An 18681-nucleotide genomic window follows, 5' to 3' on the forward strand; every position below is an offset into this window, starting at 1 on the left:
ATTGGGCAAGTCTGCTCCCTTCCTCATTCCCCAGGAGAGCTGAGTACATACTTGCCATCCGTCGAGGTACAGTAGGTAAATCAGTGAACAACAAAGGTAAGATTCTTGTCCTTGTAGTCTATATTCTAGTGGGGAAGTGGAAGGGACACATTCCAAGAAAACACGAAATTTGAGTTGAATGGATTCGTTGAAATTTCTGGTAACTGGGAACCAAATAACGAGGGTGATATGAGACGGTGTGTGACTCCCTCAGAAAGGGTGGTCTGGGAGGCCTCTTAGAGGAGTTAACATGGACCTGAGCCCTGAGCATGAAAAGAACTGGAAAAAATAACTCACAAAGGAAATAGCTAGTGCCAAGGCCCTGAGGCAAGAATTTCAGTGTAGGAGACGGGTTCTGTTATGGGGAGTAGAACTAAGACAACAGTTAAAGAGGGGTCAGGATGGGGTGAGAAGTTAGAAATGTTACTCTACCGGAAATGGAAAGCCACAAAGGGATGGTGTGGAGACGGACTGCAGAGACCAACAGACAAGGGAGAGGTGGCGGGTTCCGACTCTGCTGCAGCCAAGGAGAGGGACAGAAGTGGACAGATTCAAGGGTGTGGGCATTAAAAAGAAAGCGGGGGGGGGGGGTGGGCATTGAAGAAAAGAGAGGAATGGAGAATGACCCCTGGGGTTACAGCCTGAGTAAACTGGGCAATTAGCGCCGACTTTATTGAGATGCAAACCTGGAGTCGGGGCGGGTTTGGAGGAGGTGGAGACTGGGTGGGGGTGGGGCGGGGTGGGAGGTTGCGTGCGGAGGGCGTCAGTGGGGGTGGGGTGGGGCACCTTCCTCGCGGAGCCGGGGGCTGGAGCTCCGGTGGCGGCCAGCAATGGGAAGTCAGCAGGCGCTTCAGGACTGGAGGAGGTGTCCAGGGGAGGGGGCGAGGCAGTGCAGGTTGCGAGGGGATTGGGCCTAGGGACTTGCAAACTCCGCACGCGGAGGGGAGGAGCTGGCAAAAAGTGCTGAGTCCGTCCTGCCTCCTTCTCTGGCACGCGTGTGCGCCCTCAGGCTGGATCCCTTCTCCAGGTAAGGCTGACAGATGTGGGGACCAGGGCCCCTCCTGGGACCCTCTCGCTTTGCTACCTGCTTTGCCCCGCACCGGCTGGTGAGAGAGGCACCTTCCCGAGAGTCCTTTACCCCCAAAAGTAGGGACATTGAAAAGCCGTGTCAGGGGCCCTGGCCTGCTCAGTGAAAAGAGTATGCGACTCTCGATCTCGGGGGCCTTGAGTTCGCGCCTACCTTGGGCGTAGAGATTGCTAAAAATGATAATAATAAACTTTTTTAACAAAAGGTAGAAATAACAGTGCCAGGGGGAGAAAATACAGTCAAGGACGCCAGGCAGTATTTAAGTACTGCCTTCAAAAGAATGGTGGGGGAGGTGCAAATTTACTTGGTTTTTTTGGGGGAGCAATGGAATGAGTGAGAGCTTTGAGACCAGGCGGACCTGGATGTCCCATGTGTCCTCACTTCCTAGATGCGAGGCTTTGAGCTTAAATCTCCAACCCGTTTCTTCACAGTATTCCCCATAAACTGTGGAAGTAAAGGAAATAGATTTATTTAAGAATTTTTTTTTAACATTTATTTATTATTGAGAGACAGAGCATGAGCAGGGGAGGTGCAGAGAGAGGGGGAGACACAGAATCTGAAACAGGCTCCAGGGTCTGAGCTGGCAGCACGGAGCCCGACACCGGGCTCGAACTCAGAAACCGCCAGATCATGACCTGAGCCGAGGTCGGACGCTTAACCGACTGAGCCACCCAGGCGCCCCAGGAAATGGATTTAAAGACGACGACGGTTTCGGCCTTTCCTTGATTGGGAGAAATGACTGAATTCTTTCTCAAACAGCAAAAGGAATATATGTTTACTGCCAAAATGTCTTAGAAAATCGACCCCAACTAGCACAAAGAAACAACCACCCTCTTTCCCTGTGCCTCTGGTTACCTCCTCAGTTGTGGCCCTGGATCTTTCCCTTCCCTTCTGTCCTCTCCTCAGGTCCTCTCTCGGACATTAATAACTTTATCTTTGCATACTTCTGTGATCCTATAAATCTAAGCAAACACAGCTAGAGAAGAGCCTTTTTTCCCCTATACGTACAAAATAGGGTGCTTCTCTACATATTAAACCTTAAACTTAAATTCCGTATGGTGGACTTTGTTTGAACCCTAGGCACGGAGACAGCTGTGCGGAAGACCAAGCCCTGTTCTGCAGAGAACTTTCTTCCAGGTGAACGGCCTTCACTGGGTAAGCAGCTGAGACTTGGCGGTTGAGCAGCTGGGTAGCTGCGGAAGTGGAGGGCAAGAGTGCCTGTGGGTAGTTTAGAGTGAATTGGGCAGTTGACCTTTGGACCAATGAGCTGTGAATCTTGGCAGCAGATGGGGTAGGCGAGGGATCCTTCGCCTGGGACTGTGGTTGTCTACCCTGAGGAGCGGAATCTAAGATTTTTGTCACCGCTAGCGATCGCAGGTATTTTCCTGTGTTGAAGGTGTCTCGTGAAACAGTTTTACACTCATTATGTCGGATTAAAAAGTACTTTAGACCTGCCACTTGATTTTGTTAAATAGGTTAAGAAGATCACATGTTCTCTGCGCACCTGGGTGGCTCAGTCGCTTGAGCGTCCGACTTGGGCTCAGGTCATGATCTCTGGGTTTGTGAGTGCGAGTCCTGCATGGGCTCTGTGCTGACAGCTCACAGCCTGGAGCCTGGTTTGGATTTTGTGTGTCTCTCTCTTTCTCTGCCCCTCCCCCGCTTGCACTCTGTCTCTCTCACTCAAGAATAAATCAACATTTAAAAAAAGGTCACATTCTGCATCTCGCATTTGTTATTTTGATAACTAAATTCCTGTCAGTGATAACGAGGATAAATATGTGTTCTCTTTCCTACCCAAGATCCTAGACATCCTGAAATTCTATCCGCCCTGGGTTCAGAATCCCTAATCAGGGTGGAAATCAGGATCTGCAAACACTGAGGCTGGAGCAGACTTGCCAGGTTTCAGGTCAGGTTGGACTGTCCTGAAGAGGGGTTTAGTGTAGGAGAACTCTGGAGGCTTATAATCAGTGCAGCTGTGAGTTTGGATTTATGTTTTAAGGAACTAGAAGATCCCACACAAGGGCTCGCTATGGAAACTGGAACCTGTTAGGAAGGGCGAGAAATCTTTAGCAATTCACACCCCAAGGCAATGGGTGGGGGGAGGATGAATACAGTTTCCCTTAATCTCCTGGATGGACCAGCTTGTTTTGGTTTGCACTTCCTTGGCCTTAGCTGCCTTCTTTTCGTATGTTTATTATCAACTTGCATTTCCTATGGTGAATTTTCAAAATGGGCTGCTGGTTCTTAGTGGTTTCTTTTTTTTTTTTTTTTTAATTTTCTGAATTTGCTGCTATACTATGGATTTCCTTTTAGCTAGAAAAAGAACAGTTAATACTCCCCACGCCAATCTCTGTGGCCACGCAGAGTTTGGTTTACCATTTCTTCACTACGTACAAGTATCTGGGGTTTTTTCTGAGTGCAGGGCAGAAGAATAAAGGAAAAGACTGACTAGAACTTTGTCTAAATGGCATTATACTTTTCCCATTTTAATTACCCAAAAGGTTCTGATAATTCCCAGTTCCCCTTTCAAGGTGAAGTGGGCGGACATTTGCCCCAGCACTGGCTGAAATCCATTTTTTAAACCACTAGAATCTGTTGTGTTTTGCATTTTCCTGATTCATAAAGTTGACCATATTTTCACATTTACTGTTCATTCTCATTTCTGTGGTTTTGTGTGTATTTACAAAAATGAAATTGTACTATATGTGTTTTCTGCAGTTTGGTTTTTTTTTTTTTAATGTATCAGGGACATTGCAACTGGTGTGTTAGGTCTCTAAATATACTCTGTAAGAGCTGCTTATAATTCCATTTTGTGGTAGACCTTTCTTGGTTCAATCCTCCTACTAAAAGGCATTGCTTTCTGGGCTTTTGTCACAAAAGGTTCAGTGCTAAACCTTTTGTCTTTGTATTCTTAAGTACAGGTAGTTGTATTCCTGGCCTAGGTTCTCAAGGCGAGAGTTATGTGTATTCTATCTGATTTTTAATAGGTTTTCCAATTTCCTGAAAAGTTGTAACTATTCCCACTCCAGATAGATAAAAGAGATCACTTCTTTTTATTATTATCTCTCCAGCTTCTGGGGTTGGGCACCTTTTCAAATATTTGGTACTTCTTTGCATTCCCTCTTTTTGTTTATTTTAGCTTACTTTATATAAAATTTTAATATAAGAAACATTAATGATCTTTTGTGGTGGTTTAGAATTGTTACTCCCTCTTCTGTGAATTACCTGTTTTAGGTTTTCTTGCAGTTCAGAACTATTTGATGAAAATTGTTCTGTATATTCAGTGGGAACTTCTGGATATGGATCCTTTTAAAATATTGAATGTTTTATTGATTTTTTTTTTCTTTCTTGAGAATACTGATGTGATGAAGGGTTTGTGTTTGGTTTTTACTTTGTGGATCAATATTTATTTAAAAGTTTTTTTGTTGTTGTTTCTTTGTTTTAAGTTTATTTATTTACTTAAATAATTTCTACCCCCAATGTGGGGCTAGAACTCAAAAGAGTCTCCTGCTCTACCAACTGGGCCAGCCATGCGCCACTGATTATTTAAAAAAAAAATTTTTTTTTTTAACGTTTATTTATTTTTGAGACAGAGAGCATGAACGGGGGAGGGTCAGAGAGAGGGAGACACAGAATCAGAAACAGGCTCCAGGCTCCGAGCTGTCAGCACAGAGCCCGACGCGTGGCTCGAACTCACGGACCATGAGATCATTACCTGAGCCGAAGTCGGACGCTCAACCGACTGAGCCACCCAGGCGCCCCACGCCACTGATTATTTAAAAGTTTTGCTAGGATATCATTTATTTCCTTTAGATTTTTTACTTTTTTATTTTTTTTTATTAAAAAAAATTTTTTTTTAACATTTATTTATTTTTGAGACGGAAAGAGAGCATGAATAGGGGAGGGTCAGAGAAAAAGGGAGACACAGAATCTGAAACAGGCTCCAGGCTCCGAGCTGTCAGCCCAGAGCCCCACTCGGGACTCGAACCCACGGACTGTGAGATCATGACCTGAGTGAAGTCGGACGCTTAACCGACTGAGCCACCCAGGCGCCCCTCCTTTAGATATTTTTATTACCATGCATTTGTAAACCAGCTTAAAAATTTTTTTTTAATGTTTTTATTTTTGAGAGAGAATGGCAGAGTGTGAATGGGGGAGGGGCAGAGAAAGAGACGGAATCTAAAGCAGGCTCCAGGCTCTGAGCTGTCAGCACAGAGCCCATCTGCAGGGCTCGACTTACAAACTGAGATCACAACCTGAGCCAAAGTCCCTCAACGGACTGAGCCACCCAGGTGCCCGGAAACCAGCTTTTTAAAATCCTTATACTGGATCATTCCTCATGCTTAGGTTCTTGCACTTTGTGTCTCTAAGGAAAATTTTTACTTGGCTTTTGGTTTTATTTTTTGCCCTTTTAAATTTCTACCTTTATCTCCTCCTTTTGACTTTCCTTTTCTTGGTTATGACTTGGTCACATTGTTGTACATTAGCCACGTTGTTTGGGGCACAGATAATTTGTTTGGATTATCATAACTGAAAAATGTTCTTCGCTTAATTTCATACTTTTGTCCTGGGTAATGCTTTATTTGGTCTCTGTTACCTTTGTGCTTTAATTTTTGTGCATTTGTTTGTACAACCTTGGCCTTATTTTCAGTTTTCTTTGAGGTTTTGTTCTGATAGTATCTTTTGTAGGACATACAGAGCAGTCTGTGTTTCAGCTGGGAGACCTCTGGTTTTCCTTAATGACTTTCCATGTTAAAAATGTCAGAACGGTCTCCTGGCTGGCTTGGTCCCTGGAGTGTATAACTTTTGATCTTCAAGCCCCACGTTGGATGTCGAGATTACTTAAAATTTTTAAAATCTTGAAAAAAAAAATGTTAGCACATCCAAGCATACAAGAATAAGCTCATACCCATTACCTAGGTTCAAGAACAGGTGTCTTCCCCATTTGCGTCATCTATTCTTTTAACTTTTTTTTTGCTCAAGTATTGTATGTATGTATGTATGTATGTATGTATGTGTGTGTTTATTTATTTATTTATTAGAGAGTGTGCGCGGAGGAGGGGCAGAGAGAGAGGAAGACAGAATCCGAAGCAGGCTCCAGGATCTAAGCTGTCAGCAACAGAGCTTGAACTCACAAACTGTGAGATCATGACCTGAGCTGAAGTTGGATGCTTAACCGACTGAGCCACCCAGGTGTGTCCCATGCTGAAGTATTTTAAAGTAAATCCCTGACATGTCATTTCACCTTTAAAAACTTCAGTATTGTTGTGTAACTGTATTCAACATTGTGGGAGCATATCATCATATTATATAATTGTCAGATCACTATTTGTACACCTGAACTACCATAATATTTTATCAACAGTACTTCAGTTAAAAAATTTTAAGTATTTGGGGCGCCTGGGTGGCTCAGTCTGTTAAGCATCTGACTTCGGCTCAGGTCATGGTCTCACAGTTCATCAGTTCAAGCCCCACGTCGGGCTCTGTGCTGACAGCTCAGAGCCTGGAGTCTGTTTCAGATTCTGTGTCTCCCTCTCTCTCTGCTCCTCCCCTGTTCATGCTCTGTCTCTGTCTCAAGAATAAATAAACATTAAAAAAAATTTTTTTTTAATTTTAAGTATTTTTATTTATTATTTTTTTAATTAAGTATTTTTTCTTTTCTTTCTTTTTTTTTTTTAAAGTTTATTTATTTTGAGAGAGGGCACACGCAAAGGAGGGGCAAAAAGAGAGGAAGAGTGAGAATTCCAAGCAGGCTCAGTCACTTAAGTTGACTGAGCCACCCAGGCACCCCTAAACTTAAGTATTTTTAAAACAAAAAATTCAAACAATTTTATTAAATGATTCATGAATGGGTCTACATCCTTTCTAGCAAATAGTGGGGAGCACCAAAGGTCTGAAGAAGAGGAAAGGTTTTTAAAGGCAGGACAAGGAAGTCCTACACAGAAAAAGGATTCAGGTGAGGTCCCCTTCATCTGGGGACAAAAGGGTGGGTTATCTCCTTGTCCTTGGGGGACGGAGTGGGCTCATGTGACAGATTATTGGTGCTGACCAGAAAATTCCCGATTGGCCTCTTAAAGGTTACGTTTCTGGGTTGAAACTGCAGTTAGTAGGTATTAAGTCTTAGTTTACTGACTTGGGTCCTTAACCTAAGTGCTGCCATTTTGGGCCTGTGGTTTTCTTTTGAATATCATCTATCTCTTTAAAAATGACATTTCTTAAATAACCACCATACTATCACAACTAATAAAATTCCTATTCCTTAGGATTGTTTAATGCTCTATCTGTATTCAAAATTTTCTGCTCTTCAAAAACAAAAAGTTTCCTGCTTTTCTACATTGCTTTGTTCAACCCAGATCCAGATCCAGATAAGGGGACACACAGTTCCCTTGGCCTCCTAAACTAGATTAAGTCCCTCTATTGAAGCCTTGTGGAAAGTCCTCCCCAGTGGACTTTACTGTTGATTCCTCAGAGTTGCTTTGATTAGCTTCAGGTGCAATGCCTGGTGTTCAGTTTTCCAGTTTGTCATTAGGAGGGATTGAAATGTGTATAACGAATTTTTATCATTTTTTGTATTTGTAGTCATCCTTACATTTACTTTTTTGACCTTTTCTCTGAACTAATGAAGGTGTTTAGTATACATTTTTCCTTTGACCTCCTGTTGTTTGTACTTTAAGTGAATGCTAAGTGTAAGGTTTTTTGCAACTAATATATTTTTTTGAATAGTTAATGTAGTGACTTACATTCATAAATTATTTATTTTTAAAAAAAAATTTTTTTTTCAACGTTTATTTATTTTTGGGACAGAGAGAGACAGAGCATGCATGGGGGAGGGGCAGAGAGAGAGGGAGACACAGAATCCGAAACAGACTCCAGGCTCGGAGCCATCAGCCCAGAGCCCGACGCGGGGCTCGAACTCAGGGACTGCGAGATCGTGACCTGGCTGAAGTCGGACGCTTAACCGACTGCGCCACCCAGGCGCCCCATAAATTTGTTTGAAACTCTTACAGCGCTGGGATTTGTTTGTTTTTGTTTTGTTTTTTTAAAGACAGTGCAAGTGGGGGAGAGGAGAACTGACAGAGGAGAGGAGAGAGAACCTTAAGCAGGCTCCACACTGAGCGCGGAGCCAGGCGCAAGGCTCTATCCCACAACCCTGGGATCATGACCTGAGCTGAAATCCAGAGTGGGATGCTCAAGCAACCCAACCCTGAGCCACCCAAGTGCCCTACATTTTTGTTGTTATGTTTTTTTGGGGTTTTTTTCCATAAGCTCCATGCCCAACATGGGCTCTCAACAATGACCCTGGGATCAAGAGTTGCATGCTCTGGGTGGGGTAGGGACACATGGTTGGCTCAGTCAGTTAAGCATCTGACTTAAGCATCTTGGTTTAGGCTCAGGCCATGACCTCACATTTCCTGAGTTCAAGCCCCATGTTGGTCTTGGGATTCTCTCCCTCTCTCAGCCCCTCCCCTGCTCATGTGCCTGCATATACATGTCCTGTCTCTCAAAATAAATTTAAAAAAATAAATAAACTTAAAAAAAATACTTCCTTTTTCCTGATCTTTAGAAGACTTTGGGTACCAATAAGGTAAAAATTGCTTCTCACTTTTCAAATTTAATTGTGAAAGTTTAATAATAATCCTGTGTTTGAACTATGCTTTATTTGCTGTTGTATCCCCCTTTTTCTTTACAGTGTTATTTATTTGTGCCTTTTCTCTCTAGGTTGGTCAATTGTCATCAGAGGTTAAGTGTTTTCAACTTTTGGGGTCTATTTCATTCTTTATCTAGCAGTTTAACTCCATTTCATCCTTTCTACTTTTTTTAATATTTTAAAGTCTAAATTTCCTTCAAAGCACCATTTTCACTACCTACTATAAGTAGTTATTACTGACATTCAGTATTTTTAAATTTCCTTCAGTTTTTGACCGTTATTTTGGAATTTAAATATCTGTATCCTTTAGTATTTGAATTCCATACACAGAAATTTTTCTTTTATTTTTTTCTTTTATTTTCTTTTATTTAAAAAAAATTTTTTTTTAATGTTTATTTATTTTTGAGACAGAGAGAGACAGAGCATGAACGGGGGAGGGTCAGAGAGAGGGAGACACAGAATCTGAAACAGGCTCCAGGTTCTGAGCCGTCAGCCCAGAGCCCGATGCCGGGCTCGAACTCAGGGACCACGAGATCGTGACCTGAGCCGAAGTCGGCCGCTCAACCGACTGAGCCACCCAGGCGCCCCTTAGTGTTTATTTTTGAGAGAGAGAGAGCATGAGTGGGGCAGAGAGAGAGGGAGACACAGAATCCGAAGTGTAGTCTTCAGGCGCTTAGCTGTCAGTACAGCCTGATGTGGGGTTCGAACTCACAAACCATGAGATCATGACCTGAGCTGAAATCAGACCCCTAACCCACTGAGCCACCCAGGCGCCGCCCCCTATGATTGTCACAGCCCTTCTGTAGTAGTCCTCAAAGTTATTTTTTTTAAGCTTCATCATTGTGGGCAAGATGTTTCATGCTATTTTTTTTTTTTTTTTTAACTAGTAAACTTAATTTTGGGAACAGTTTTAGGTTCACACCTGCATGGCCCCTGCCTCATCATCCCACACCAAGTGGTACATTTGTTACAGCCGGTAAATTTACATTCATGTATCATTATCCGTCCGTAGTTTGCATTAGGGTTCACTCTTGGTGAGTGAATTTTCTATGAGTTTCTGTGAGTTTTGACAAGCACATGGCCTGTGTCCGCCACTATCATACAGAATAGTTTCACTCCTAAAAATCCTCTGCTCTGCCTATTCATCTTCCTCCCCTCAATCCCTGAGAACAACTGATGTTTTTTCTGTCTCTGTACTTTTGCCTTTTATAGAATGTCATGTAATTGGAATCCTGTAGTACGTAGCCTTTTCAGGTTGGCTTCTTTGACTTGGTAAATTTGCAATTTAGTTTCCTCCATGTTGTCTAAATGTCTTAGTAACGCATCCCTTTTTGGCCCTGAATAATACTGCATTGTTTGGATATACCCCAGTTTATCCAACTACTGAAAAATACCTTGGTTGCTTCTCAGTTTTGGCAGTTCTGAATAAAGCCGCTCTAAACCTCAGTATGCAGGTTTTTGTATGGATATAAATTTTCCACTCCTTTGTGTAAATACCAGGGAACACGATGGTAAAAATATGTTCCGTTTTGAAGCACCTGCCAAACTGTCTTCCAAAGTAGCTGTGTCATTGTTTCATTTCCATAAGCAGTGAAATGAGTGTTGCTGTTACTCCACATTCTTACCAGCACCTGATGTTAGTTATTTTGGATTTGGCCCTTCTAATAGACATGTAGTGGTATCTCATTTTAATTTGCATTTACCTGATGACATCTTTCCATATGCTGACTTGCTATCTGTGTATCTTCCCTGGTGAGGTGTCTCTTTGGTTCTTTTGTCCATTTTTAATCTGGTTCATTTTACTTTTACTGAGATTTAAGAGTCCTTTGTCTGTTTTGAATAGCAATCCTTTATCAGATGTCTCTTTTGCAGATATTTTTCCCCAGTATGTGGCTTGTCATCCCATCTTGTCTCAGGTTAATTTGAGTTTTGGTTTTTTTCCTTTCTGGATTGTTTGTTAGCTATGGAATTAACTGCATATGGGCAGATGATTCGCAAAAGTATATCTTGCAGAGCAGAAACTAGGGTAGGTTAGGTTTTAGAACCATTTATCTCATTCTCTATTTCAAGAGCACCTCAAGCTTGATATGTTAAACGAAATTTGCTCTTCCTTTAAAACCTGTTTTGTTTTTTTTTTCCTTGGGGTGCCTCGGTGGCTCAGTTGGTTGAGTGTCCTACTTCACTTAGGTCATGATCTTGCAGTTCCCGAGTTCACGCCCTGCATCAGGATTTCAGCTGTCAGCGTGGAGCTCTGTTTGGATCCTATTTCTCCCTCTCTCTATGCCCCTTCCCTGCTATATGTTCCCCTTCAGCAGATGCTTGCTCCAGCCTTGCTTCTGGAATGTACTTTCTTCCATTCTTTGCCATGTAGCTGCTGCTCACTTCTCAGATTCAGTGTGAGCTACTTTTGCAGGGAAGCCTTCCTGGATCTCCCTGAATGTCAGCTGACACCTGGTATAGACACTCATGACCCTCAACCCTTACTTTGTAAGTTGGCACAGTTGCCATGATATTTATTTCTCCCTAGATGTTCACCCCCTTGTAGGGGAGGTTCCATGTCCATTTTTACTCAATATCTTTTTCCTTTGCTATCCATAGCATATAGTCTGCTCAATAAATGTGATTGAGGGGCACCTGGGTGGCGCAGTCGGTTAAGCGTCTGACTTCAGCCAGGTCACGATCTCGTGGTCCGTGAGTTCGAGCCCCGCGTCGGGCTCTGGGCTGATGGCTCGGAGCCTGGAGCCTGTTTCCGATTCTGTGTCTCCCTCTCTCTCTGCCCCTCCCCCGTTCATGCTCTGTCTCTCTCTGTCCCAAAAATAAATAAACGTTGAAAAAAAAATTAAAAAAAAAAAAAATAAATAAATGTGATTGAATGTCTGGGAACTTGGATGGCTCATGTCTGCATTCAGAAGTTTTACCAGGATTATATATAGATGGATATGCATCTTTTATTAACCTTGCCCCAGATCTCGTGATTTTTGTTTTTTTCAATGACATGACTCCAGTCCAGAGAAGTTTTCTATTACTATATGTGGTTTGTATCCTCCTTCCATTAGATGCTTGGAAGGTTTTCTGGTTCTGTTCCTCAAAGGTATGGTCAACACTCATGAGTCCTATTTCCCCTTTCTCTTCTGTTCATATGCTTCAATAATAGCTACTAGTTTTGTTTATTTACCTTAGTCCCCTTCCATGAAGTTGCTGAATCCTCTTGAAGGGGGTCTAATTTTTCTTTTCATACCTGTAAGTTCAAGCAATTTGGGTCTTGACAGCAGTGATGAATCAGCATGTGGTACAATTTTTAGTGTAACAGTAGTCCACTCAAACGAATACCTACTAGGCTTTGCAGAGGAAAAGATTAAGGAACAGGCATCCCAGCTGTTGTCCAAAGTGTGTCTATTGTGCATAGCCATTTCTCATCCCTGTTAATTAAGGGATGAAGGGATGGGAGTGGTTTTTCCCTTTCCACCATGCAGGGTCAGGACAGCAGGGTTGAATGATTAAAAACATAAATGAACAGCCTAATTGAGTCTCCTCAAGCAAAGGTCCAGGGCCTCTGTGACGTGGGAGTAGGCATGGATTTTAGTTATTCTGTTCCCCTCAGGTATTAATATTTGCATTCTGGAAAGTAATACTCTTAATTGACTTGAGCTGGTTTTAAGACAAATTCTTAACTTTCTCTGCAATCAAAAAAGGGCCTTCTGTTTTTCCATTATGATTCCATCCAAGTCACGTTAAGCGTTAAAAATTTGGTATGGTGCACTCTTTTTAAAAAATGATTATTTTTGAGAGTGCGAGCAGGGGAGGGGCAGAGAGAGGGATGGGGATCTAGGGTCCCCAGTGGGCTCTGCACTGACAAGAGCAAGTCTGATGCTGGGGCTCGAACTCATGAACTGTGAGATCATGGCCTGGGCCAAAGTTGGGATGCTCAACGTGCTGAGCCACCCAGGTGCCCCTGGTGCACTCTGTTTTAATAATGTTTATTTTCCTGTAATCTGTTTGATCCTGACAGCAAACATAGGCAGCAAAGTTAATAGTATGGGAAACTGGCCAATTTCCATCATTATTGGTTGATTTATGGCATTCAAATCTTTACTTGAATGGGGTATTAATCATATTGTATGAATTTTGAATTCTGATTTTTTTTGTTGTTTATGTGCATATACCCATGTGTTACCCTATGTAACCCATGGTTTACCCTTTATATTAAATTGTGGAGTACTCAGTTTACTTAATAACCACGTTTATATTCTTGGTCGTTGTGCTTCTCAAAATAATTGTTAAGTAAACAAGTTACTTTTTTTTTTTTTGTATTTCAGATAATCTTTTTAAAGATATTTGAGTTTGGGGGAGTCTAGCAGACCTTCAAGAACAAAAATTACTCTTCAGGAAAATAAAAACGTGTCCACAATGTCCCTTATACAGTCAGAAATTGATAGACTTGCAAGGAAGCAGGAAAATATCACTCATAGGGAAAGAATTCAGTTGATAGAAACTGACCAGGAAATGGCTCAGGTATTAGATTTAAAATGCAAAGACATGTCAGCAGTTGTGCTGATGAAGTTTAAAGGCTTGATGGAAAATCTGGATTTAATGGTTGAAGAGATAAGGGACTCTCTTAAAAATGACCTAAGGGAAATTTTAGGAGTAGAAAGTAAAATACCTGAAGTGAAAAATCCAGAGAACTCCAGTACCAAAAAGGAGTGCCAACAAATAAAAGGTTTAGCCACACAAAATAAAGGATTGGTAGAAAACATAGAAGGAGCAAACTCTAAAATAGTTGAGGATATTGAAAATTTGACTTTTAAAAGAAAAGAAATAAATGAGCCAAGTAGCAGATTAGACAAAGCTGAAGAGTACAGTACTAACCAAGGTAAGGAATTGTCCTATGAGGAGTCACAAAATTACAAAGTCATGGAAAGTATGGAAGAAGCCATAAGCAATATAGATAACACTTGGGGAGATAGTAGGATCCATATGGAAGTAACAGGAGAGAACACAGAGATTGGAGAGGGTGGAGTGGTCAAAGCGAAAAGAGAGGAAAAAATTCCTCAGAATTTAAACAATAATAAAGTGAAGATTCTAAAATCCTCCAGAGAAGATGAAGGAGCAGTACTTAGGTTGGCAGCAGACTTTTCATCAGCAACACTGGACATCAGTAAGCAATGGAGTAATGTCTTCAACATTCTGAGGGAAAATGATTTTGAACCTCAAGTTCTATGTCAAGTTAAATTAGCATTTAAGTGTGATGGTGAAGTAAGGACCTTTTCAGATATTCAAAGCCTCAGCAATTTTACTAGCCAGAAACCGTTTATGAAAGAATTACTGAAGGATATACTCCCACAAAGTGAAAAAATAAAGAAAGGAGGAAGAAGATACGGGATTCGAGAAAAAGTGGTAAGTATATATAGATCTTTGGAGTTTATGTATGAAGTAGAATAGTTGGTAAAGTTATTCTGAAGTTTAAACTAGTTTTTAAGAAATAATTTCTTAAAGGGCGCCTGGGTGGCTCAGTCAGTTAAGCATCTGACTTCAGCCCAGGTTATGATTTCACGGTTGGTGAGTTCCAGCCCTGTGTTGGGCTCTGAGCTGACAGCTTGGGGCCTGGAGTCTGCTTTGGATTCTGTGTCTCCCTCTTTTCTCTGCCCCTTCCCAGATCACGCTCTGTCTCTCTTTCTCATAAATACTTAAAAAGAAAGAATTCCTTAAAAAAAATCCTTAAAAGTAAAAGCATGACATTAAAAGTAATGACTTAAAGGCTCTTTTTCTTTTAATGGGTGGCATTGAAAGCTTGGAATAGGTTAAAAAGATTTGAGTTGCTCTGAGAAGAGATTGTACATATTTATTATAGACATTGAAAGAAAATGAATTTATATATATGTTATGTATTTAAGGATAAACACTAGAATAGTGGCTTTTAAAACAGTAGGAGGAAGAATAGAAATAAATAAGTTCAATTAAAAGCCCTCAAGCAATAGGATTATGAAAAAAAGTATCAGGTATACTTAGGTATACTTGAAATTTCAATGTATAAAGTAGTCCTGCTAAGTCCTCTTTATTAACATTCAGCGAAATGCAAATCTATTTTACTAAAGCCTATCAGAGTGTTCATTAATATTAATATTTAGCAGTTATCCATTTCATGTATAAAGGTTTTTGTTTCTTACATTGTATTAGAGTATATTCCCATGTTTATTGGTTTCATTGAAAACACTGTATTTTCTGAATATTTTTCATAATCCCAATCTTGAAAGGTAATGCCTGTAGTATACTGTAGAGATTCCCTTTCCCTCTTCCTCTCTCTCTCTTTCATCTTGGATGTGTATTTCTTATTTTTGTGTATGGTATAACATAGTAATCTAGTTTCATTCTTTTGCATGTGACTCCATTTTTCCTGGCACCACTTATTGAAGAGACTATCCTCATTGCATGTTCTTGGGTCATTTGTCCATAAATTAGTTGACCATATATGTGTGAGTTTATTTCTAGGCTCTCTGTTTACATTGATCTATGAGTCTGTTTTTATGACAATACCATATACCACACTGTTTTGATTACTATAGCTTTGTAATATAGTTTGAAACCAGGGCGTGATGCCTCCTGCTTTGTTTCTTTTTAAGATTGCTTTGGGTATTGGGTCCTTTATGGTTCCATACTAGTTTTAGAATTGTTCTATGAAAAATGCCACTGGAATTTTGATAGAGATCACATTGAATATGCTAATTGCCTTTGGTAGTATAAACATTTAACAATACCAATTCTCCCAATCCATGAGCACAGAATATCTTTCTATTTATTTGTATCTTCAGAGGTCTGTAGCTTAAGCCAGTATTTTTGCTGGGTTCTCAAAAGAGTACATAATTTCCCTGCCCTCTCAACATTTTTCTAGTATAACATCTTTGCAAAATGACAGTCTAGAATTAAGAAATACACTTGGATCAACAAATTCTTTATTTGAGAATCAGCATTTAATCCTAGAAATTATTCCCTGGAGATTTGCACAGATGAGGCAACTAACCTGTTCTAAACAGTCTGGGAAGGTTGAAGGACAAATATCTATCAACCAACCCCAAATAGGGAAGAAGAGCCTTCTGTAACAAGGAGCATTAAACGGAATATTCAGAGGCAAGTACAGGGTTTCAAGAAATGTTGAGAGTTAACTTTTATATTGGAGACATTGTCTTAAGTTGAGTACCTAGGCTGTCCTATTTAACCCTCCACAATAATCTGAAGTAGTGCATTACATTAGATGCTGTTCTAGAGGGCAAGTTGAGGCACCAGTAGCAAATGTGACAGCTGGATTTAGGAGCTTGTACTCTTAACCAAAGCATGCTTTCCTTTTGAACAATGTGGCTGGAACTTGAAAATGGGATCTTTAAGAAATATTAAATTTACTTTTGTTTCCTCTGGGAGAAAAGTAAATGTGAGTGGGGGGTGCGGGTTGATAATATTCCTGAAATTAGATCGCAGAGTCTCATTACCATACTGTCCTGCATATACTCAGACATTCACAAATAAATACAAGTTGTTCTTGAGAGTCAGTCAGGCACAAAACACTTACGTGTTGGGAATATAGAAGGAACATAGTAAACATGACCTGATGGAAATTTGTTGCAAGTGCTATACAGATTGCAGGTGTGATGGGATAATCATAGAGTAAACTTGACTTGTTTGGGGACTTAGGCATTCAAGAAAAAGTATTATCTAAATAATTTTCCAGCTATTTATTTGATAATTGTTAAAATGGCAGTCAAAATTAAATTTAGACAGTGAAAGCATTAATTCCATTAAAAGGCACATGATACTACTTATTTATTCGTTCAATTTTTTTTCTTTCAGGGAAAAACGCTACTAGATTCAAAGCATGGAGCTGGGGGGGAAGTTGGTGATGGCTTGAGCTTTCTATTTGTTAAAGAGGTTAAGGTTGTTGAGCCACAGGAGGTGAAGAACTTAGAGACCCAGGAGGAAGAATCTTCAGAGTGGGAGACAGAAGAGGAGGAAGAGGCCTCAGAGCTGGATGAGGAAGAAGAGGCTTCAGGGATGGAGGAGGAGGGAGAAGAGACCTCAGAGCTGGATGAGGAAGAAGAGGCTTCAGGGCTGCAGGAGGAAGAAGAAGAGGAAGCTTCAGTATTATGTGAGAAACAGGATTCAACCTTTCAGTGTCATTCTTTGGTAAATACAAAATGTGGAGTTGAGGAAAAAACCAGTAATGGCTTGGAAATTGTTTTAATTAAAGAGGTAGAAGATTCTGAACCAGAGGAGGAAGAAGGTTCAGAGTGGGAAATGGAAGTAGTCCTATCGTGGGAGGAAGGAGAGGACTCTGAAGTAGAAAATGTAAAGCCTGCCTCCCCAGTTGAGAGAAAAGAGGCCTCATATGGACCTAAAGAAATTGCCTATAATTATTTGGCTCCCAACTTTGAGAAGGAAAAACTAGCGAAACACCGGATGTTACAAAAAACCCAGAATAAAGAAGAAACAGCTACACCTAGAAACCAGGGAGTTGGGACAGTTTGTCCAACTTGGTGTTTTGCCTCTCCCTCAAAATCACTGGAGAGAAGTTCTGATGAGCAGAAAAGGCATTTATGTACAAAATCAAGTACTCCATCAGGAATCTCCAGATTTTCAAGGAAAACCGAGAAAGAGAGACAGAAAACTCTACAAACAGGTGAGCAAACATCTAAAGAAACAGACTTAATACAAGAGACAGAAGAAAACTTTAGAAGAAGTATAATTAACAACTTCAGAGAGATCCAGGAGGAGGTTGCAAATATTAAAAGTTACCTTCCAGAAGTCTTGGAAATAAAAAACTCAATAGATGTTCTCAATAGCAGAATAGACATACTTGAAGAGAGAATGGACAATCTAGAAGATCATATTGAAGAATTCTCTAAGGATACAATGCAAATGGCCAAACAGATAATAAATAGAGAAAGGTCAAGAGACATAGAAGATAGATCCAGAAGCTCCAATATCCGCTTGATAGGAATTCCAGAAAAAGATAATAAAGAAAATGGAGCAGAGGAAATAATGAAGGAACTCATTGAAGAAAACTTTCCAGAGCTAAAGGATTCAAGTCTTGAGATTGTTAGTGCTTACCGAATACCTAGTAAGATTGATGAGAAGAGACTCACTCCTAGACACATCTTGGTGAAATTTGGGAATTCCAATGATAAAGAAAAGATCATAAAGGCTTCCAGAAAGAGAAGAGAGATAACCTATAGAGGAACAAGAATCAGATTGACAGCAGACTTATCATTGGATACTCTAGATGCTAGAAGTAAATGGAGCAATATCATAAAAGTTCTGCAAGCAAAAGGCTTTACACCTAAAATCCTATACCCGGCCAAATTGGCATTCAGTTTTGAAGGTAAAACAAAGACATTTTTTGATACTGAAGAATTCACAAAGTTTATTTCTTGCATACCCTCGTTGCAAGAACTACTGGAGGATCTACCTTAGCATTCTAGGATGACTATAAATACATGTACACAATATATATTACTTTCCTCCCACAGCAAAAATCAATAAGGAAAGGTTGAAAATAAAATGCCACATTTCTACCCAGGAGGATGGACCTCAGTGTATTTGGGGAGTAGGGGAAGGGAAGGTTACTTTGTTGGCATTGTTAAAGGGTGTTTTAAAATGGTGTTAATCATTGTAGCTTGCATAGTAGACTTTTCTAAACTACCGGGGAGAGGGATGGAATCTGTTTGTAACCAGATAGGAAGAGGTGGGGTAAAAGTAATCGAAAAGCACTGGAAAAAAGATGACAGGAGAAGTTAAATAGAAAAAAGATGGAAAAGTTGAACTTTTATCTTGAGAAGGATATTCAATTTTAATGTCATGATGTCAATCTTGAATCTTTATATTAAATGTTTTTCCTTTGAATATGCTTCATTTGCTTATGTTT

The 18681-nt window shown here is 40.5% G+C and overlaps 1 protein-coding gene and 1 long non-coding RNA gene across 2 annotated transcripts in view; one reads left to right on the forward strand and one right to left on the reverse strand.

The window, feature by feature from the left end:
* Positions 1–18681, reverse strand: part of LOC123379640 — a 37534-nt gene that overhangs the window by 7583 nt on the left and 11270 nt on the right. The gene's annotated exons all lie outside the window — the stretch shown is intronic.
* On the forward strand, positions 829–18659 carry L1TD1 (LINE1 type transposase domain containing 1). Its single transcript, XM_011284959.4, has 4 exons — positions 829–1066; positions 2207–2281; positions 13091–14168; positions 16611–18659. Exons 3-4 carry the CDS (start codon positions 13182–13184, stop codon positions 18228–18230), a joined length of 2607 nt encoding a protein of 868 aa, XP_011283261.3. The 5' UTR covers positions 829–1066; positions 2207–2281; positions 13091–13181; the 3' UTR covers positions 18231–18659.

This window comes from Felis catus, chromosome C1 (genome assembly GCF_018350175.1).
Source record: "Felis catus isolate Fca126 chromosome C1, F.catus_Fca126_mat1.0, whole genome shotgun sequence".
Classification (NCBI taxonomy): Eukaryota; Metazoa; Chordata; class Mammalia; order Carnivora; family Felidae; genus Felis; species Felis catus.